At 36.2% G+C, this 24,187-nt stretch overlaps 3 protein-coding genes across 3 annotated transcripts in view; 2 read left to right on the top strand and 1 right to left on the bottom strand.

The window, feature by feature from the left end:
• The window catches only part of LOC143913041 (uncharacterized), a 478,228-nt gene that overhangs the window by 66,243 nt on the left and 387,798 nt on the right, over positions 1–24,187 (bottom strand). The window lies entirely within an intron of this gene.
• Positions 1–24,187, top strand: part of kst (spectrin beta chain, non-erythrocytic 5 kst) — an 89,497-nt gene that overhangs the window by 12,875 nt on the left and 52,435 nt on the right. The gene's annotated exons all lie outside the window — the stretch shown is intronic.
• Positions 8,694–15,043, top strand: LOC143913044 (uncharacterized). The gene is made up of 2 exons (XM_077432557.1): positions 8,694–12,578; positions 14,091–15,043. The coding sequence occupies exon 1, from the start codon at positions 11,781–11,783 to the stop codon at positions 12,213–12,215; it is 435 nt and encodes a 144-aa protein (XP_077288683.1). The 5' UTR covers positions 8,694–11,780; the 3' UTR covers positions 12,216–12,578; positions 14,091–15,043.

The following is a 24,187-nucleotide window of genomic DNA, read 5'->3' as shown; positions in this document are numbered from 1 at the left end:
CGTTTTTAGGCTCATGGACTCTTTCATGGATTTTCACGTTGAATGACTGAATAACTTGTAGGTAGGACCCAATGTAAGGTTATGTAAGGGCTTTAGAAATAAGTCAAATTAAAAATTAATAATTTTCATGAGCTACTTGTATTATTACGCCAAAGATCTTGGTTTGTGCAATGAAGTATTTTCATTTATTTTTGTTGGAAATGGTCTTGTCAATTAAACATTCTAAAAGCGATGCCGGAGTCAGATTGTGGGAAAATGTAGGAGTCGGAGTCAGGTTTTTTTTAACGACTTAACAGCCCTGGTTTGTGTTCTAATCAGCGATGTTTGGCATTTCCGGGCTTCGTCTGGTGTTATTTAGATAGGGGAAAGATTTTATCCCTTCCAAAACCTGAACGATCTAAGATGGGATACCGTGAGATAATATACTAAATTTGACAGTTCTATGTATTATACATATGTAGGTATGTTAAAATCGTATAGCAGACAAACGTGCCCTTATGTTTTTGTAGGGAGCCCTAAAATCCTGGGCTCCGAGCCCCCCTAAAACCCAACTACGGTCTATGGGAGATGGTACACTAAGTTCACTATGATCAACCGTGTACTTGTATTGTATTAAATGACAGACTCATGCAACCCCCAAATTGGGGTGGGTAGGCCGATTTTATATAGATTCACCTCAACAATGAAGTCAGATCAAATCGACAAAAATCTTGGCAGATTTGAATTTTACAATCTTCCAAATTCTCGAAATTATCTTTAAAATCGAATAGTAAAAAAATGGTTCAAGAAAGGGAGATATCTGATTTAGGGCGAAAAAACCAGTTACGAAAGGGCGTTCCCAGTACATTGTTAATTCGTACGATTTTATTATTTCGACAAGTTTCTCCTAATTTTTTTCAAATATGGGATTAGCTGTTATCAATCACTGTCAAGCTTATATCAATACAAGGACAAAATATCATCGAAAACACACCAGGGGGTGATTTTTGAGACTGCGTGCATCGAGGATGATTAAGCATGCTTGGGATTTTTTGCATGCTAAAGAGTATCTAAAAAACACGTGCTGCGTACATCTCTGTGTGATTTTGCCCTTTTGAGTTCGGTCGCTGGGTGCGCGTGCCGCCTAATCTTGAAACAATCCTCAGTATCCTCAAGAATTTACAACCTTTGATATTTACAAGCTTTTTACTAGCTTCATTTAAAAACATTTACAGTTTAATCACAGGTGAGCTACATTCTAATTATAACTTGGTTGTTGATAACAGTGTCACTTTTCTGTATGTAGGGCTTCTTATCAGTTACGTAATCACATCACTGACAGATGGAGTGCAGATGGTCGAATCATTGGATGTTTACACAATTATTTTATTACATCTACAGTGAGCGACAAAAATAGGTACGCAGTAGCAAAATTTCATTTTATTCGTATATATCGCAATATTTTTGATTTAAAAGTTTCTGAAATCATGACTAGGATCATTAAGATAATAAAACAAGACAAATTATTAATTTATATTGATGTATTTATTGAGATATTGGAATTATTTACGAAATGGACAAAGTTGGGAAAAAAGTATTGGCAGTTCTTCGGGCGTTTTTAATTTAATTTAAAGCGGTTTTCACGGTATAATTTTTTTAAATGTTTCCTATTAATAATATATACATAAAACAATAATATATAAAAGAAATAAAGCTTAATATTTAGTAATTCCCCCTTTGTTTTTGATTACTGCCTCAATTCTTCTGGGCATAGAATAAAACAATTTTTTGTATAACATTTGGGAAATATCCTTTTCCCATGCCTCCGTTATTATGTTTTCCATCTCCTGAAGCGTTTTTGGATTGCGGGCTCTTACTTTCCTCTTCAAAATCGCCCATAAATTTTCGATAATGTTCAGGTCTGGACTGTTCCCGGGCTAGGTAAGGGATTTAATTCCCAAACTTTCTTTATAATTGGTTATCTAAAACAAGTCGATGATATTTACCACATAAAAAAACAAATTAAAGATAGAAAAACGGGTTGATAACTTACAGAACGAGCTCGATGACAAGGTGCAAAGTCGTCCTGAAATATTGGTTCAGCGACGAATTCTGTGAGTGCTTCGATGGTGGGTAAAACACGTTCCCGTATCGTGTTTTCGTATTGGATGGCATTCATGGACCCTCGGACGAACTCTAGCGCCCCCATTTCATATCCTGTAATGCACCCCCATATCATGACATACGGGGAATGCTTCGCGGTCGCGAAACACAACTTGCGTGAAAACATTCTCCACTTCTACGGCGAACTGTGGTCTTCCCATCTGATCCAGTAAGATTCCAATTAGATTCATCTGAGAACACCACCCTGTACCAGTCCTCTGATATCCAATTCTTCTTGTCCTTGGCCCATTTCAACTGCTTTTTCTTCATTGAAACCGCCAGAAGTGGCTTTTTCGCGAATTTGATCGCTCTAAACCCTAATTTATTCAGCTTCCTTTGGATCATACGGGTATGTACTGCTGTGGATGTTGAAGTGTAAACCTCATCCCTGATTTTAGAAGCAGTAATAAATTGATCTTGAAGAGCAGCACATTTTATGACACGATTTTCACGTTCCATCAATTTTGACTTCCTTCCAGATCCTGGAGCCCTTGTTAATAATCCTGTATCACTGTATTTTTTGATGAATTTTCTCACAGAACCTTCACTGAACCCCACCCGACGAGCAATCTCTTGATACGCGATTTGCTCTTTCGTAAGAGCCAAAATTACCGCTTTTTCATCGGTCGACATTTGGCGTGCGGACGACATTTTTCTGATGCGATGTTATTGCAACCAAAGTTAATGCGAAACTAAATAGGGAATTGACCGTTAGCTTTGTAAATCTTTGTACCAACGGTACATAGAGTTGTGTAAAAAAAAAAAAAGGTTCGGGTCTCATTGTTTACGGCAGGTAGAGAGGTTTGTTTCGCGCTGTTTGTCCGAAATCTATGTGCGTACCTATTTTTGTCGCTCACTGTATGTATGTGTGTATCAATTAATTTGAGTTTCCGATAACGCTTTTATTGACATACATATTTAATTTACTGACACATCCATTAACAAGGTAACCATTAAAGCGATTATTATTATCGTATGTTTTATATCGCGCTCGTCGATGCAAATACTATAAACATCAAACCCAAATCATGTAGTTTATTCATTGTGGTCCGGTTACCCTGAGTTTTTGGCGCACAGGACTATTCCGCACGCGAATTTAGCGAACAGACTATTCCGCACATATATACATACTATTCCGAAGAAGAAAACATCCGGATTGTTGAATTTTTCTTCACTCATTATAATTCATTAGTGATAAGATCCGGTGTATTATAAGTAAAAACTGCGTACCTACCTACGCATAAATAATATAAAACAACAATAGAGATAATTACATTATGATTTAATTTTCAGTATATGGCGCTAAATGCTCGTGGCGATAGTCTACAGGTTTTTTCTTGATTCTTTATTATATTCGTACATTATATTGGCAGTGTTTTAACCGTGACGTGTGTCGAATCGGAACGGCTATTATACTACGGATAGCGTTACACACACACACACACACACACACACACACACACACACACACACACACAGGCAGAATAAGACGATTATAGCCATGAGTGTGGCTCAATGGTTGTATTTATGTTAAGCACCGAGAGGCTATCGGGTTCGATCCCGTTCTAATCTTTGCTGCTGGTCAGACTTGGATATTTGTGACTTCAAGTCGATCGTTTCCTATCAGAGTTTACTAATTTTTCTGATTTCATTGTTGAAACGATTCCTCCATCAAAATTGGCAAAAACCATCCCACCCACTATGTCACAAATACCTGAATTTGATTTATGTACAAGTCTAAATCCATAGATGTCTCTATGGATTAATTAATTAATTAATTGTTAATTACTTGCTCTTCAGCCTCTCGAAATACAGCGATTTATGTAATAAAAAATGCTCCAATGTTTGTAATTAATTGTCTAGGAAGGCGCATTGGTGGTTACTTGTTAGGCCTTCCCGTAAAATATAATAAATAATAAGTAAAATATAATAATATGTAAAATATAATAAATAATAAGCGTGCCAAAGATTATAAATTGTTCGTTGAACTTGAAATTTGTTTGGACTGATTGCTTTATAATTACCCCAAGATTGGACAGCCCTGATGTGGAATGGTTGCATTCAACATCTTTGTAAACAATGTAAAAATAAAAATGCAAATGGTGTGTCATTTTATAAATTTATTCGAATGATGTTATGATAATGACAAAACAACTATTTCTGAATGACTGTTTCGCATTCTATGTACATGGATCGATTTCTTATTTATCGGGAACGTAACACTTTTGTTTATTTGGAGCTTTTTAGATTGTATTTACAAATAAATATTGGTCATTGCTATCTTTGATTTTTGAACTAACGATAAAGAAATACTAAGAACACTTACGAATTATACTTGTGGAAAATCGTTAATCGAATGAAGCACTTGTCTGATGTCATATTATTTTTCGTATTCGGGGCATTGTCCAATTTTTTGTACTTAGATCGAAAAAAGGTCAAATATATGCAAGTTCTGAGCGATAGCTAGCATAAATTGGCAATTCGCAGAAATGTATGATGAATATGTGAACTTAAAAAAGTGACATTTCAGAGACCTGTCAAAATGTCGCGACTTTTTCGCACACCTAATTTAGAATACGTTTTTCAACATTCAAATGTCAACGAGTCTCTAGTTTCGGGAATTTCGATTTAAATTCAATCTTACAAATCGTACTGGAATCACAAGCTTTGATTTATTTTTTTCATACCGACACATAAAAATTCATCTGTCAGCCGGCGATTTTAGTCCGATATGTCATACGTTCGTTTTTTTTTAAACTGACCCTCGAACTTGACCTACTTATAAACATATAGCGAATGCCCCCATTTTAGCTCAACTGCGAAAACGTTTCGGGCAACGTTTCGTAACACGCTCAGAAAAATAAATCTAATGCTATCTATGGCGTGTTAAGAAGTAACTTTTAATGACCTTTTACTACTTTATATTCACATTTTTTTAAATCAATACAACAGAGACTTGACAGGTAGTTTCACTGTGGTGCTAATTCAAATATAAATATGCATAAAACAAGATAATAACAAAATAATAAAGAAAACGAAAAGCAAGTTAGAAATATGTATAGTGAAAAACAATAAATAATAAAGATAATTATATCGTGCTATGTAGGATGTGTTCGACCAACTCAACATAACTGGCATTGAAGAGATCCGAGGAATGTGCCAGTAAATTGAGGAGTCGAACAGCTCTCGAAAGGGGGGAGTTCATGAGCACGTTTGTTTTAGCCCTAATTGGCAGTTCTAGATCATGCTTTCGCAAAACCTTATGATTATCCAGGGCCAATCATTAAGCTTCTCCAGGACAGCAGGATTGTGAATCTGTCCTCTTAATAATTTTACGAAATGTTTTCCAATAAATAAATCCCTTCTCTTTGCCAAGGAGATGAACCCCAAAGATCCCATGACAAATGCACTAGGGAACAGATATGGATAAAATCCAAATGTCTTATACTTATACGTATATGTATATGTATGTCTATAACACATACATATACATATACCCAGCGTTGCTCGAGCAGTTGAAAGTTTGTATGGGGGCACCTTGACCACAGGTTCTCTTACTCCTTATTGAAAACTTTGGAATTGTATATCGTTCAAACATATTTGGTGATTTGCACGAAAGCCCTTCGATTTAGAGTCTAATTTGGGGTACCTTGTGAAAGTAAAAACAAATTTGGCGGTCCTGTCGGCAACTGTGGCCGTGAATCGCTGACATACATAGTACGTACAAACATTCACTTGTTTACATATATACAAACTAGCAAGTGTATGCTGTACAATAAACAGCAAATGTATATTGTATTTAATGTATATAGATAAAGAGTAGGTGATATTTAGAGTCGCACTTTATTTTTATTTTTTTTATTTTTATTTTACATATATACCAGGAAGGCCTTACAGGTAAATCCCAATGCGCCTTCCTGGCCAATTACAAATACAAATACAGCATTTTTATTATAAGTCGTTGAATTGCGAGACACTGAAAAAACTCGCAAATTAACGAGACATCTATGAATTGTACATAAATTTTTATTGTACATCAATCAAATTTTTCAAATAGTGGTGACATAGTAGGTAGGAAGGATTTTTAGCCAATTTTTTTTCCGGGAACCGTTTCAACAATGAAATCAGAGAAAATTGGCAAACTCTGATAGGAAACGATCAACCTGGAGTCACAAATCCAGGTCTGACCAACAGCATACTCTGAAAAATTCATTTTCATTCAGGGATAGAACCCGGCACCTTCTTGACGGTAAGCAGAAGCTTAACGTCCGAGCTATGCTGCTGGCTATAATGCAAAGAGCCTCATGCGGCTCCGGAACCACAGGATCCCGGCCACACGGTAATATGCGTAAGGGCGCAAACACACAAAGAGGCACGCAAGCCTAAATTCTTGTATTTACATAGATTTGCCAATGATCGATATTTGGTGATTCCCATATTTGAAGAAATGTAGGAGAAACTTGTCAAAAAAAATAGCTCCTGTGGACTTTTTCACCACGACTGGCCAAGAACGTGCCCGTGCTCTTCTCCTTAAGGGCGAAAACACACAGCGGTGAATGTGGCACGTAGTTTTTTTTTCAGTTACTTTTAAACGTGAATAAAAAAATGGACCGTGATATGCACGGATTAACTGGACGCCCAGCACGTCCCGCCTAAAAATTACTTTTTCAGTAAAATTGTATGCTTATATTTATCCTTGCTTGACAGAGATCGATAACGGTGTATCCCATATTTGAAGAAATGTAGGAGACCACCCACTACGAGGAGCCATGCACACCATGTGCCGTTCACCGTCGTGTGTTTTCGCCCTAAATGTTGTTCGGAACAAAAAATAAAGAACTTGTTAAAGAGGTACTTTTCATTCAGCAGCCAAAATGGGAATGGGCTTAATATGACTAGAGGTAGGATAGCCAAGGGACCGCTCATTGTTCCATTGTTGTAAATCCTTTGTAAAAAAGGTTCGGCGAACAAAGAACAATGCATTTACAACATTGAACAATACGCGGCACGCTCTGGGTCCGGGTTTTAATTATGACCGTAAAATGTAAACATACACGTTCCCAGTATGCCAACCCTCTTCCCTATAGCCATGCCTTCGAATAAACGTTCACTAATTGGGCGCAGAAATTTGGCACCAATAAAAGTGGTTTGTGTGGTGATAGCCTTCATCTTTTTCGCTATGAATTTGCTCACTATTACATAAACCTCTTCCGTTGTAGAAATTGTATACAACATATGCGGTTTCTGCGACCTCTTTTTATTTCGCCGTATCGTACACACCTATTAACATATTTCTGAGCCTTATCTTTGTCGGTTTGTTGCTTACGTTGGCGATTCCCAACCGGGGATATTATGAAATTAAATTTTTATAAAAAATAAAGACTATGTCAATTTCTTTATTCTTCCAAACCAAATCTTAACAAACATTAGCATACCAAAATGAACGATGGGCCGCAAGTAAAACACAATTTATTTTTATCGTGAAACAGGAATCCTAATATTTTTTTTCACATACAAAATGATTGTTCATACATACGTAACGACAATGCGCAGTTTTTAGTATTTCAAAGTTGCTCATTTTTATCACACTGAGTGGTACGTGTTTTTTTTTAAGATACTTTTAAACATGCGAAAGAAACGCAGCACCCCTACCCCATATACATGGTACACAATCCCAAAAATCACTCCCTGGAGTGTTTTCGGTGATATTTTATCCTTTTATTTATCCTTGCTTGACAGTGATCGAAAACGGTGAATCCCATATTTGAAGAAATGTAGGAGAAACCTGGTTGCATATGGATATGCATACACGTGCGACCTCAAACATATGCATTCTGCATGTGCAACTACACCCGAATTCGGTATGGAGAACATCCATTGTTTACAAGCCAGGGTCGTGACTTCCCATACCACTCGGTGTGTTTTTTCGTCCTTACCCAAAACTATTGAGAAAATCAAACACCTAAGCCTTAGCTTATACCGGGTTGACATAATGCGAGTAACTAAGATGTTCAAAAAACGGTTGGATCTAGGGGCGTCATTTCAGCTTTCTCAGGGGGGGGAAGGGGCAAAAATTTTGACCAGTAAGGAATGACTTTCTAGGGGGGGGGAGTGTATTATATTTAAAAAAATGAGTGTATATGAAGTACAAAATAATCCCCTGAAAATCTTTCAAAGCAAGACAAACAACACACAAAATATATTTGTAAGTAAGCATTTTTTTCTGGGAAAAATCGACGTGTTCTAAAGAATTTCAATGTTCTATTTTTTTGGTTTAGTATTTTAATTTAAATTCATAATAATACATTAAACAACGTGGATAGTCCCGTTCAAATTTAGGAGGGGCGGACGCCCCCCCCCCCCCCCCAATGACGTCCTTGGTTGGATCACCTGTTGCCACGCTGCGAGTAATATCTAAGCTACTCGAATCGTGTCAACCCGGTATTAATTTGAATTTGGTATGTCACATAAACAAACATATAAACTCGAGTTTCATTCCCAAATAAGTTCCTGAAACAAGATCTTAACACGCACGAGCCAGCTCTCCAGCATGAATCACTCATCTCTACAGATATACACAAATATGAGGGGTACAGCTTTTGGAATCGGGCTGCCAAGGGTTAGGGCGAAAATACACAGCGATGCACGTGGCACGTGGTTTTTTTTAGATACTTTTAAACATGCGAAAAAATGATGCGTGCTATTCAGCGCCGTGCCGGCCATTCATGGGACGCCCAGCACGTCCCGCCCCACAATGATCCTCTGAACCCTTTTCGGTCAAATTGTATGCTTGTATTTATCCTTGCTTGACAGCGATCGATAACGGTGTATCCCATATTTGAAGAAATGTAGGATACCACCCACGGCGAGGAGCCATGCACGCGGTGTGCCGTTCATCGCTGTATGCTTTCGCCCTTATGCGAGTCAAAAAATGTTCAGAGCTGCTGGCTTATGTCATCGTCGCATATGCCATTATTTGCCAATGCAGTTTTTAAACGGCACAAGAATGTCTCACAAATGCACACGCCCACTTTTCGAAAGGCATTCGGTATCCATGGACCTACATATGTTTGTATATTCACCGCGTGAGCCATCTCATCTGAATACAAATGTCCCTCCTTGCTTGGCACTACGTAGCTGTTGTGGCTCGTGTTGACCCTCCCTTCTCGGTCAACGATCGTTTCTTTTTTTCTGTTCTTTTCTTTTCCACACACGGCTAGAGCACTTCTTTGACACGCTCCATTTTCTACAGTTACCGCGAACAACGGTTTACGAAGAACGTTCGCTGAATTTCAGTAGACACACGTGAATGCCACATGTGCTCATCCGGTCCTACCCAATGCCCCCCCCCTCATAGTCAAAAAGTCGCTGGTTGAAAGTTCTATGATAAAACCGGTCACCGAAAATTGCACATGTGTATAAACTAGCATCTTTTCCTGTTTTTCTGCTTCGAAAAATGTTCCAACGAAAGAGCAAATTGCTTAATTAAAACTTTGTAACAAATGACCAATTTCTATTTCGAGTTTTTATACATAAGCCGTTATATTTGAAAGTGGTATAAGTCCACTTTTCTTCATTTCAAGAAATATCTCGCAAAACATTAAAGGGTGTGGCTACTTGTACATACAGTATCGACGAATTATTGTCTATTTGTACATGCAGAATCGACGAATTATTGGCTATTCGTACATAAGAATATTATAAGAATATTCCAAAAAATGTTGTATTCGCAGACACCCGAAGAGTATGATGTAAATAAAACTATTTTTTTGAAGGAAACAAGAATGGTGGAGATATTTTCCCAACATAAAAAGTTTCTCTTGTAGAATATTTTAGTAAAAATTGGGATTCGTGCAGGGAATTGTGGTTATATTGTTTTCGAAAGTATCTCCCAATGATGGGTGATTCTACAACAAATAGAATTGAAAGGTCCTTTTGGACGCTCAAAAGCCATATTAAAACCAAGCTTCGTCCCGTTCCGTCTATTGGAATTTGTATTATTGAACTTCTTAACTACATCAAACTAAGAATTAAAAATTCAAATACAATGATGGCACAAAAAGTTAATCGAATAATGGATCCAGTTCCTGAAACAAGGCAATTACTAGATGTTGCTTCACACAAATTAACAGCAGGAGGTATGCAATTATATCACAGATCTTTAAAATTACTTATCTTCTTGAGAAGTTGGCCAAGTCGATGGAGTTTTTTTCTAAAATATGTTTCTTTTTCGTTGTTTCGTAAAATTGAACATATTTTCAAATTCATTCACATACTGCAGGACAATGGTGACTATCAAATGAAATGTTTGTGTTGCTCAAATCTGTCGGCAACTTTTTGCATTGAGTAACTTTCCAATATTTACAATCTTCAGTGTTGAATACTTCCTTCCTGCATTTTTATCGTTAAAAAAATCCAACTACTAAACAACACATCTGTCTTGGTACCGTGATTTTTGTAATCAGTACAAAATACAAAGCTATCAACAAATCTGGCGATGAAGTAATTTGTCGTAGTATCCAATTATTGCTTCCGTTTGTCTTCATTCATATAAAAGCAGTGCTTGTTACAATGTCTTTGCTACTCTACCAAGCTACCAAGCTAAAAGAAAGCTAGATTTGAATTTCGTTGGTGAAATTATTTCCTTCAACACATTTGTTGCACACGTGTAATAATAACGGCGATTAGTTTACACACCAAAGTTGCGTATGTTACTCTCGGTAACTGTACAACTTTCGTATGATAGAATCTTTTAATTGAAACTGCTCATAAAGACGTCCGAATAATCTGTAGTAACGCATTTTTTTATCTTATCGCAATTTACCACATCATTATTAATAACTAACATGTAATTAATAACTTGCGCAATATGAATTCCTAAATTTTTTTCAATCGATCACACTTTTCATAATACATCAACATATGTACATATATTTCGTAATTCACTTGTCTCTATATCTGAATGTTTATTGTTTTTATTATCACCTTTAAATTCTTTTGTTTTTTTTTTACTTATTATTTTTTGTTTTTGTTCATCTTATTCTTGAATTGTTATATAATCTCCTTTAAATATAATAAGTTGTTTTAAAAATACCAAATTTATTGTTAAATCTGAAATTTCGCTGGCGCAATATAATGCAATGGCGCCTGTTTTTCAAATTATCTATTTTGGATTATCAAATCTGGAACTTTGACCATCAACTTTGACAGTAAAAGATATCGAATTTATATATATATATATTTTATTTCGCCCGGATTATGATAGTAAATCGTTATCAATATTGTTCGATATCAATAATACAGCCTTGGCCAAAAGTCTGAAGCACACCCTTTTTTTGTTGATATTTTTGAAATAAGACATTTTACAAACGCTTGGATCAGGATCATTTATCTGTAACACGTATTTCGAGAATATGAAACGGTAAAAATCCTTTTTACTTTAATCTATGTTCGTAGTAACAATAGATGAAGTTTTGTTTTTTTTGTTGTTTATGTGGATGGAAGAGAGCATTTCTGTACTTTGGCTCATACTAGCGAAAGCTGTCTTGGTAGTTTGTCGTGTTGTAACTTTTGACGATTTGTGTTTATTCACCAAATTTCTTTTTTAATTGTTTCATTTATCATCAAATTTAATTAAAATGTCACAAAATCGCGAATTGGAAGAATGGCAACGTGCAAATATTGTTTTATTGAACTCTCAAGGCATGAGCGAATTAAAAATTGCCCAGAAAATGAATTGTTCTCGTGGAGCAGTTCAAAGCACTCTAAAACGCTTTAGGGAAACTGGATCTAACACATCCAAACCCAGATCAGGAAGAAAAAGGGCTACATCAGTTCAAGAAGATTGCAATTCAAGCAATTTGGTACGTCTGTCGTTAAAAAACCCTAAAATGACGTCGTCAGAGCCGGCTGCTGAACTTGCTGGAGTTGATACACCCAAAATTTCAGCAAGGACGGTGAGAAGGGGGCTTAATGAAGGTGGATTAAAAGGCTGCAAAGCCAGAAAAAATCCTGGCTGTCTGAGGCCAATAAGAAGAAAAGACTGTTATGGGCCAAAAAACATCAACAGCTGAAATTTTTTGTGTATCAATATTCTTTTGGTGTATCAATTTTTGGTGTGAAAATTCTATTGATAACTGGCTTACCTCGATAAAATAGACGCATTTTATTTAATTCTCATGTAAAGATATTTTAATATATTATCCCTATTAATTCAATTCAGATTCGTGGAAATACGAGTAAATACTAGTACGAGCTTTTAGCTCGCAATTTTACCGATTTAAAATTCAGCACACTACCAATTAACCATTTTAAACGAAAACAAAAAATAATGCGGCCAGAACACTATCCCAATAAACATGTTTCAATAGAAAAATCTCAATATAAAATAGTATTAACATTGGTAAAAAATCCCAAGTGAAAATACGTACTTTTGGCTTTTGATTTTGATTTTTTTGATTTTTAAATGCTTTTTATTATTACGAAATTATGTTCACAATACATCTTATATCTATTTTAATAGCTACTGATCTACTGGTCATTTTCTATTTTACAATTTAATTTAATTTGGTTAGTAATCACAGTATTATATTATTCTAATGTTAATCTAAAGCATAATAGGAAAAATAGCTCAAAAACCTATTTACAATCCTTATAAATGTTCATAATACATCTAATACATAATATCTAAAGTCGATGACCTAAAGCAGATTGTGTTTAGGTAATCTGTGTTTATACCTGAAGGGTATAGACATTTTATTGTAATCACCGAGACTCTTCACAAGTGTGTTAGTATGGTTATTAGTGATTCTTTCATAGAATCTACTGGTTAGTTTGTTAGTAATGTCTGTAACAAACGGAATATTATATATAGCATGCAGTTTTTTCAGGTTAGTATATATGGGTGTATTATAAATTATTTTAAGGGATTTATTTTGTATTACTTGGAGCTTGGAAAGGTTAGTATTCGAGGCGTTATTCCATACAGGTGACGCATAGGTTAATAATGGTAATATGAGCGCGCGATATAATTTTATTTTATTTAGCGTTGATAAAGAACTATGGCGATTAAATATTGGATATATTGAGGATATACCCCGCATCGCCTTGCATTTCGCTGCCTCAATGTGAGGTGCCCATCTCATTCTTTTATCAAACGTTACTCCTAAATATTTTATTACTGACTGCCATTTCAGACTTTCTCCAGAGGGGATTTTCAGATCTGAACTTGGCTTATGTTTTCTAACACTAAAGAATATGGCGTCTGTTTTGGTTTGATTAATTTGAATTTTCCACTTAGTGAAGTGTTCAGTCATTGTTTTAATTGCAAATTCAAGATTTTTAAGAATAGTGTCTGGTTTTTTGCTACTTGTGAAGCAAGCTGTATCATCTGCATATAGGGCTATGTGACAGTTTTTTGGAATAGGTATGTCATTTATATATATGGAGAACAAGAGTGGGCCAAGCAAGCTCCCCTGCGGAACGCCAGCTGCGATTATTTTTGGAGACGATAATTCATTATTTAAGCTAACCACTAGCTTTCTACGAGTTAAGTACGATTTGATGATGAGAATTAGGTAGTTTGGTATTTTGTTAATAAGGAGCTTATGAATGAGTCCATCGTGCCAAACCGTGTCGAAGGCCTTTTCTATGTCGAGACATACCATTCCGGTACTTCTCTTCATATTAAAGTTCTTCGTCACGTGTTCAGTTAGTCTTGTTAGTTGTTGGGTCGTGGAATGTCCAGTGCGAAATCCAAATTGTTCATTTATTAATTTCTTATTTACGACTTTAAGTAAACGTGTGTAGATTCTTTTTTCCAGAATTTTTGAAAGCGTGCAAAGTAAGCTAATGGGTCGATAATTGGCCGGGTTTTTTGAGCTTTTATCGGGCTTAAGTATGGGAATTACGTTGGCTGTTTTCCAGTATTCTGGGAAATACCCGGTGGCTTTTGATTTGAACTGGACGACTACTTAGAGAGAATTGAAAGCTGAAAAGTACTACAAATAAAAGATAAAATAGCCAACTATAGATTCCAATATTCATTTTGAACAGGAAATTGACATATTTTGAGACATCGACCGAACAACACCAAGATATAGAAAAATCGCGCGATTTAAAAAACATACATATATCTCCGAATCTCGAGCCAATCAACTTTTTTTATTACCAGATTCGTGTATACTGGGCATAGATAGATCTATTAGAAAAGTCATATCTCATCTCTGAACCATTTTTCGTGTCGAACGGTGTAATTAGACATCTGAGTAACGTGATTTTTAGCGACAAGCGTCAACGAATGACTAAAAATTTCAAAATAATATTTAACCCTTTGGTCCGAGGATTTCCAGATCGCAATTAATTTTACGATTTTTCGTTTGCCAAATGTAAGAAATTAATTTCTAAAATAATAATTTTAACTCCTTTTCTATATTATTTCTAGCATTTAAAATCGACTTATCAAATTGTAAAACATGTGTTTGAATTTTTAAAATATAGCGGAATAAACCCTAGCAAATCTCTATCGATAAGCCGACCATAAATAACAAAAATAGTCGTATTGAATTTTGTAGTTTTATTTTGGCGGGTTTATCGGCGCGGCTTTGTCGTTTCCCGACTTTGCCGGGTCACTGTATTATGTCTAAAATGATTTATTGCCTTGTCAATGTTTGCAGTATCAGTTTCTTGTGTGATGTGTAGAGCGCGGATAGAGACCGTGCTTTTTCCAGGAATCGGGGCGGTTTGGCTCTATTTACAAAGCTAGAGTACAAAAAAAAAAAAAAGGTTTGGCGAACCTTTAACAATGCATTTACCACAATTGAACAATGAACGACGCGCTCTGGGTCCGCTCTTTAGTGATGTGGTAACAAAAAGTGCGTTGTGTATTTTTTGTAGTCATTGTAAAAAATAAAAAAAAAAACATGATTGTCAACAAAATGTATGATTATAAACGGGGGGAGGGGGTTTAGGTGAAGGACTGTCATCTGTGCGCGGACTTTTGACCGAACGGACACTTGGCCGACAGACGCTTGGCCGAACGGACATTAGGCCGCCGGAATTTTGGCCGATTGTGTATCGAATTTACTCAATATTCGGAAATCACTTCGACATTATTAAAATTTTATATTTTTGATAAATTTAAACAATTAAAAATTTCATCCGGCCAATAGTTAGTCATCCGTGGCATCCCACTTAAGTTTAGTTTATAACGTATGTTTCAACCTTTTTAACCCTTTGGCCACTTTTATTTTTGGGTGTCCAAATTGATAACGGTATCAACTTCTTGTAAGTATATTTTTAACTCTCGTTCATAAAGAGAACTCGTTTAAATTACTTCCGATGAACACTATTGGTCATCAGTAGCCCTGCAGCACTCAAACGTGCAATTAGTCGAGTGCAGTGGCCTCACTTACGATAACATACCTGAGTTATTTTACGTAAGTATCATATATACATGTATGTATGTAGATTACATCAACACTTCTACGGAACACTGGCATTCTGTGAAATATACATATGTACATATGTATGTATTACAAAATCCTTCAGATATGCGTTCGATGTGAGATACGAAATTATTGTGATGTATACACATACGTATCGATGTATTTTGATTATTGTATTTTTCTTAGTGTTTCCTTTCACATGTAAACTGGCCCACAAACGCACAGGTGTATTATTAGATTAAAAATAAAATTTAACTTTTGGATCAGGTCTATTATGAACGTACCAAAATTCAGATCGAAAGTAGACTTCGTAATTGAAGGCTTGTTGTATACCGTGGGATCAAGATATATAACTCTCTATTTAAGTAATACAATTATTTTTACGATTTATTTGACCGCTCCAAATCAACTGTTTACTTTTGGTTCGCCTGTTTTGATTCACAACTGTTCTGAGGCATATGTTCAAGCATCAAATGTTGGATGACGGCCTTACTGTCTGGTAGTATAAGCTAATTTTAATGACGAGTATATATTAGGACACGGCGCAATATTGAGTCAGTATTGTTACAATATGACGTTTCCGAAAATATTCATATACGCATGCACTTTCGTTGACGCGGGTGCACTCGCCACTATTACGTCACGTTATGCGTGAATATTTCCACAGTGGCCAAAGAAAACCGGTTTGGCTTGATACGTTTCGTTGACGTTATGTACTTCTGTATAATATGAATAGATCGTATCGGTTACTGCTGTTTCGAATATGCCACGTACACATTACGGAATATATTGATTTGTCTATATACCTACAGGCTTGAGCTGTACTGGTATAAACGAACCTTTACTTGGTAACAAATTCTAACGATCTTGCGGCCAATCATGCCCAAAAAAGTTTCACTTCAATTCAAATTTAATTTTAATACTTTTCAACACTTGCCGCATTGTGATTGATAGCGAGTGACCAGCACTTATTTTTTATTTTATTTCTCTAATACAGTAAATGCTGGGTCTTCATATTTTATGTATTCCTCATCAAAACCTCTATGGTTCAAATTATGTCATTACGAAATAAAAAAAATGACCAATATCAACAGAAATAATCATTTTCGCGGGGAGCCCCTTGTCCACATGATGCGAGAGAGAGGGAGAATTCAGTACGCGCCGCGCTCAACGGTCAGTGTGAGAATGATATCCACCTTGGAATGACGACTCTACTTCGGTCGTTATTTTTTTTTTAGTTTCTTACACTTATTTTATCTTATTCATGATTTAATACTTGATAAAATGATTTTTATAGTTAATTACAATAATTAACTCCGCAAATTTTGCATTATTTTAACTTAAAATACATATTTTTAACTAGACTCTTAGCGTTCATCACAGTGGATAGTGGATTTTTTTTAGCACAGTAAGGATTTTTTTACCACAGTGAGTGTTGAGGCCTTTTCGGTTCGCACCCACTTTTAAAGGTATACATTTAATGATTAGTTTACACATCGGTCTTTTTGAACCTAACCGTAAATATTCATGTAATCCCTCAGTGATAAATGCGGAATGCAAACTAGATAGAGAGATAAAGCGCATTTCTCGGTTTGCATAACAATGCTTACAATGCGATATTCGGCGAATTCAACTGCCGTGCAAAATTTATACCGAAGTAACAAAACATGCATTAATTTAAGTTTCGCAATCGCTTGCAAATTGCGCAACACTTTCGGCCTGTTTGATGTTGCAATCGGCGTAAAATTAAAAAAAATACATTATACGATCTTCTGTTAAGCGATTGACGATCTCGCTTTTATTGTGCGCAATTTGCACGTTGGTCGTAACAGTTCTAGATAAGTAGGTACGTTTCGTCTATGTACTTTGATGTGATTTGTGCTAAATAGAATGTATGTAAATAAGTGATACCTGAATTCTACTTAGAATGTGAATTCGAGCAAAAACTCTTGTGAAGTAAAAAACAGCGGAAACACTTGTGAATTACCCAGCGTTGCTCGGTAGCATGAATGTCGAAAAAAAACGCATTTCAAGAGCTCCAATATTTTTTGAGCCTACGGTCTAAGTATATACATACTTATTTAAATACTATACCAAATTTATATATATACATACTTATTTAAATACTATACCAAATTTGGTTGTCTCAAATTAAAGAGAAGAATTATGACTTTGTGTCGAAAAGTAAGCGAGATTATGACTGAAAGAAAATAATCTATTCGTGAAGTAAAAATATATATGAGAGATAATGAGAGCCTATAATGCATATTTTATAAAGTAAAGTGTGAAAGAAAGAGACGAGTGTGGGCTACTGGCCATTGGCAAGGGTTAGCTGTCATCGTCTGCACAATTTTCGAATTTTTAAACACGTTTATGACTATTAAATTTCACTATCGACTTAGCGAAAATAATTGAAATCTCTATCGGTGGCCAAACCTCGCAAAACGGAAAAGTTTCAAAGCGATCCGAAGAGTTTTGAAAGGGATCATTTATTTTTGAACGAAGTGAAACTTAGATAGCTACTAATTGTAAGGATGAATATGATGATGGGTTTTTTGGCCGTAGTAGACCGGACTTTGGATGGAAGAAATAAGTAGTGTGACGATATTTTTTTTATGACATGACACGTCACCCTAAATCGACACTGTGATAGCGATATTCCGTGTGAGCAATTATCACCAAGCTGCATGTTTATCTAAATCAAAACACATTATACAATGTAGGTTAACAGCTATTAATTAAAACCGCAAGTCAATGTATGCTTGCAACAATTAACAAATTTAAATATGTCGAATTTTTGAGAGACTGCCAATTTTATAGGATCCGTCACAACAATTAGGTTAGATACAATGGCAAATTCTAACAGGAGAATAGGATTTGAATCCAAGAGTTCTCTACTGGTAAACAATCGCTTAACCAGTCAGTGACTAGTGTGACATTATTGCAACGTAGAAATTCCGGACCAATGTAAAATGGAGAATTCCAAGTTGGTAGGGAATTCCTAGTTTGTGGGAAATAATGTTTATAGGAAATGCTGGGGCTGCTCGGACTACTGCATGTCTGAACACTTGGCTACCTGCCTTTAAAATGGGGGTGCAAACGGTAGACGGACACTCTCCAGCGAGTGGCGGTTCCGTATGAACCTCCCGAGTCGTAGAATAAATGCTGTGAACTGACTGGCGTATCATTTGGATCCCTGGATCCACCCCTACACAACAGTATCTATGACTAAAGAGCGGACCAACTTTGTGTTGTTCATTGTTCATCGTGCTTTGTTAATTTTTATGTTGAACCTTTTTTTTATGCTCTCTAGCTTTGTAGTTTGCACTGTTTCCTGGAAAATAGACCCAAAACATCCTGTTTCCTGGAAAAAGCACGCTTCCGGTCCTACCTCTATCTATGACTCATAGTTAAAGCGCGGCGCGTGGATGCGCCGGCTGGAAATAAATGGGTTTCTTTTGTCATTTTTTTTGCTCTCTAGAGAGCAAAAAAAGGTTAACAATAGAAATTGACAAAAGGATCCCGTTTCGGCGCATTCGTCCGCCAAAGACAGCTCATAGTCTTCGGCGATGGAGCATGCTTTTTCCAGGAAAGAGGGCGTTTTGGGGCTATTTTTAAGGAAACAGGGCAAACTACAAAGCTAGAGAGAGAAAAAAAGGTTCACCGTAAAAATTAACCTGGTGTGCAGGGTCGCGCCGCACAGTATCATAGTCTATAGTGTCTATAGACTATGAGACTATAGTAGAAAGCAAAGAACTGTGTGGATAAAAAAAATTCAAGGAAAATGCTTTGAAGTAAATTGCGCATATGATAGAAGATTGGTGATGCTGTCATCTTATGATCTCACCTTCTGAACTTGGATCGTGAGTTTTAGTATAAATCGTATTGGCAAATGGTGTTTGTGGAAAAAATTCAAAGCCATAACATTCCATATTGAGAGTAAAAACAAATCTTATCTCCAGTCACCGTTTCTTTTGCTTGCATCCGTCCGGTCATCTCCACCTGTCGCACCATCCAGGATGACCAATCGCTTCGTCTCACTCTCGCGTCATTCAACGAGTGCATCTTGAAGGTGCGTCATAATGAATAATGTGTATCTACGAAGCTGTTCCGTTATCCGCGAATGCGTCAGTCTGCAACCTGTTCGAATCGGATCGAATGAGACGGCAATTTTCAGATCAGCCGGCCGCGGCTCGATGCAAAAAAAAATACACACCGACCAATCGAGATGAATCTTTAGGTCAGCGAGCCGTGTGAACGAAAAACGAAAAACAAAAAATTGGAATAAAAAGTGCATGCAAGAGCGTATTGTTGGCTGTGTGAATCGGCACTTGCCCGAGCTGGTTTTGTTGTGTGTGCATGGAGAGCTCTTGTGCCACATTTTGTGTCTCGTCTGCTGCTTTCTCCTGGGACGAGTGTTGTGGTCGTGCTAACGGCACATGGACCGCGGATGAAAGGCCTAAGACAAGGGCTAGGACAAGATCAGTTAAAAATTGCGAAATGAACAAAGTATGAAACTCGCCCCTGCTCTGGTTCAAACCTATAAGAATGGCATCCCACATATCAAGCATCTCAAAATAAAATGGAGTAAAAGTCAATGTATCGTTGTAAATTTCTCAAAGAAAAAGTAGAACGCTTAGATGTTAGATGTTAGCTGGCTCAAAGTTATCTTTTGATGTTCTAAGCCGAGTGGTATTTAGTTTGAAGGCACATGTAGACAAGTGATTCTACAAAAAAAATGTTGGTGGCATATAAAAGGCCTTGACCTCCGGCAACAGTGGCCAAAATGGCGAACTCTTAAGATGAAACAAGCGCAAAAGTGACGGAGAACTTTGGCACTTAAAAAATCCTAGTGATTTTTTTAATCAACTCATCCATCTCATACCACACATTTTTCTTATTTCATCCACACGTCTTCCCCGTGGTCTAGCTTGCACCCTTTTACATTCTCTCGGGTACCATTCGAACACTTATTTCGTCCATCTATCGTCCGTTCTTCTAGTGACGTGACCCATTCAGCAATACACGGACTCTCAATTGCAATACCGATATACCGGTTTACCGGTAAATCGCCAAAATTCAAATCACCGGTTATTACCGGGAATTGGTGAAAACTATTTTATCGCGAATTAAGTACTTATACGGGCATATAATTGCGTAATATTACATTAAAAATCGGGGCAAAGGTTGTCTGAAATTGGTTTATTTTCAGTATTAAATGTGGTTATTCCAAATTCACTGGCAACACAGACCAACCAAATCGTAATAAATCTGTTATTTGAATTATGATCGAAACTTACATATTTACGAATTTACTTTAATGCATTTATGACATTATTCATCCGAGATGTGTTTTAATTATTTATAATTCAATCTAGGTTAACGTTTTGAGGAAAAGTAACCACATACAAAAATAAACTTTTTTAATTTACCGGTAAATATCGGTATACCGGTAGTAGGAAAATCATTTACCGTTTACCGGTTAATGCAATTTGACGTTTAAATGCAATCCCTAAATCTGAATCAGATTTAGGGATTAGGATCAGAATCAGGAGAGTAACCAATCGTATGATCGCGACGAATGGCGAATCACATGATTGCCAAACTGACCGGTGTACAATTGGGCCTGTCAAATCGCCACGTTCTATAATTTTAGGCACATTCGAATTTTGCATACATACAAATTGACTTTGAACTTTTTTAGCACATGGGAATATTTGATTTAAACCAGCATTAGCAAAACTTTGCTTTGTTGTGGTAAAAAAATCGTTGGTTTTAAACAATAAAAAAATGACACATTAGCGACGTCCAACGGAAAATAATGACAAAAAGTTTTTTTATGGAAATAAGTATGATGTATTTATTTTTGTCCTCTTATGCAGTTTTGAATGGAAACATCCATCATCAACTTATCAAAGTCAAATTTGACCGGGCCGTTTTACAGGTGGTTTTTTTTTTTTTAGGTCAATTGGCAATAAAGAAGTGTGTCGCGTCGAGGCCTTGCCCTTCACTATCTCGAATGAAATAGGAATGCCGTCAATATTGACGGGTCAGTTAGTTTACCCGCTAGCACGGAATATAATGTACAATAATAATTTCATTCGAGCGGCATCAATTCGAATAACTAGTTTATTGCATATTAATATACTCACTTGGCTATTGGCATCACCGTTGCAGTGCTACCAACGACCCACTTATTTTACACAAATTCTGCACGTTTGATCATGATGTCATTTATCGGTAAAAATCGATCCGCGGCCGGTTCAGACATTCTTAGTGATGAGTTTCGTGAATTAAACTCCTTTGTCGACATCCGACAATTATGACCCATTGTTGCTCCGTCTCAATTGACGGCAATTTCGTCTTCCCGTCATATTTCGTTTTCTTTTTATTATCATTTCGGATTTGCAATTGTACGCTTTGTCTTGATGGCGGTCTCCTCCCATCTCTCGGGTCGCGAACCCGCATAAATTTAATTTTTCGTCGTATTCAATTCGTTACCGCCCGTTTATAAATGTCCCGGCACGAGTCAGACGCCGTAAATTGATCTTTCATAAAAATGACACACTTTTTGTGCATACATCGGCCCCTAGCGAAACAGTACAAAAACCAGTCCATAGATAAATTTAGGCGCTAAAAAGTACAGAATGTGAAATTCAACGCAAAACATTGCTCAAGAAACACTAGAATGCTTATGATATGATGCTGCGGCCCAATGTCGCAGACTATGGAAACACACCTTATGCTTTCAAAATTATCGGAAGACAAGGTTACTAAAGGCGCAGACACAGAGAGGCACATTGCATGTGCTTTTTTTTTTGATAGTTTTGCACATGTAAAAAAACGCTAGCACGCATAATCTATGCTAAGGCATCTGGGTCTAAAATCCGTGTACTGACAAAAGTACGACACGATAGTGATACCCATATTTGAAGAAATGTAGGTGAAACTAGTCGAAAAAATAGCCCCTGCGGTGTGAAACTCCTTTTTCACCACAGGAGACCAAAAACGCACCCGTGCCGTTCGATTCAGTGTGTTTGCGCCTTAAGAGTGCATTTCCTTAACATAATGGCAGAAAAACATTGAGATCATCATTTCTGACATTTCTATCCTATTGCTCTGTGTTATTGATTATCTTCTACTATTTTACTAAACGTTGCATGAAACGGTTACCTATTCGTTTATGTCGAATATGACAAAAAACTAAATAAAATGTAAATATAAAAACACCTAATCAATACAGTAACCTAACTGTCGTCATTTGAAGAGTAATTTGAAATGCAAATTAGCAATATTTTGACAAACTTTTGCCTCAAATATAATAGATTGGCAGTATCAAAACTTTCTATAAACAAATTTCTTATTACAAAAAGGATTCGGCAAGAGCCACAAAACAGTCTCTAAAGTAATTAAAACCTATACTCATATTGTAGGATCTGGTTGTCGGGAGACATAAGCGGTAGAGTAAAATAATGAGACTCGTTGGGTGGTTTAAAACATTGTTTATTACTCGGAGAGCCACAATGAACTGTCAATCACCAACCTCATCATTCATTCTACTCATGCATTGCAACCTAATCATTCATATATGAATTCTTCTAGGTTAAAAAAATAAATCTCACAATATGAAAAAGCAACTTTTTAAAACATAATGAAAAAGCCTTGTAAAAATGTAATGTAGTTAATAATAACTCGACTCTTTAATAATATTTTTTTTAAATATACATTTATCGGGAAAAATTCAGCCAATTGGGTTTGAGTCCTCGCTTAATTGTTTAATTAAATTACCGCTATGTAATAATTATAGACTAGTTCCGACGAAATATCATCGGGTGTATTATTAGAATAAAATTTATGTACATACATACATACATATGTATAAACAAACTTAAATTGAAAAATGTTTGACTAATGATATATACAAACGAACCAAAAGATCACATATTTTACCCGGCTTCGCTCGGTATTTGTTATATAAACAGCTTAAGCATGACTAATCTAATAGTAAACATTCTATTAAATTTATTTGAATAGTTTTATTTTATATAAATTTATTTGAATATTCATTTGTTTTTTTTTATTAAATTGACTATCACGAACAAACAAACATAAATACAAAGTATCTTTCGAAATTATATGTATACCAGAGTCCGGTGCCCCCCCCCCCCCCGGCACCTTCACCCCCTAGGCCTTCGCCCCCGGGGCCTTCGAATCCTTTGAATCGAAAAAAAAATCGAATCGGCGCCTATGAATCGAAAAAATAAAAATCGAATGTGTTGTTTACGAACCAACCAACTAATGTTACATATATACAAAGTCTCTTTCGAAATTACATATTAGATTTAAAGACGAATTTTAAATCTGTTATTATCTCGACGTTAATGCGTTCGAGTTATGAATAGGAGGCTCACGGGTTCGAGACCAACCCATTGAGAAACATTTTTTCTCTGGCTTTATGTCATATGTCATATTATATGTATATCTAATAGCTTTACCACAAACAAACAAATATACGTAATTGTACCATTTAATATATCCTACGGTATTTTTATCTCGTACGACAAAAAACTGATTTGAGGAAGTGGAACAGCAACGGACCA

The sequence above is a fragment of the Arctopsyche grandis genome, chromosome 6 (genome assembly GCF_051622035.1).
Source record: "Arctopsyche grandis isolate Sample6627 chromosome 6, ASM5162203v2, whole genome shotgun sequence".
Classification (NCBI taxonomy): Eukaryota; Metazoa; Arthropoda; class Insecta; order Trichoptera; family Hydropsychidae; genus Arctopsyche; species Arctopsyche grandis.
This window is presented reverse-complemented; position numbering and strand designations above follow the sequence as displayed.

What these genes read in the sequence shown, in the direction of transcription:
- LOC143913044 (XM_077432557.1), top strand. Translation starts at nt 11,781, where the DNA reads ATGTCACAAAATCGCGAATTGGAAGAATGGCAACGTGCAAATATTGTT.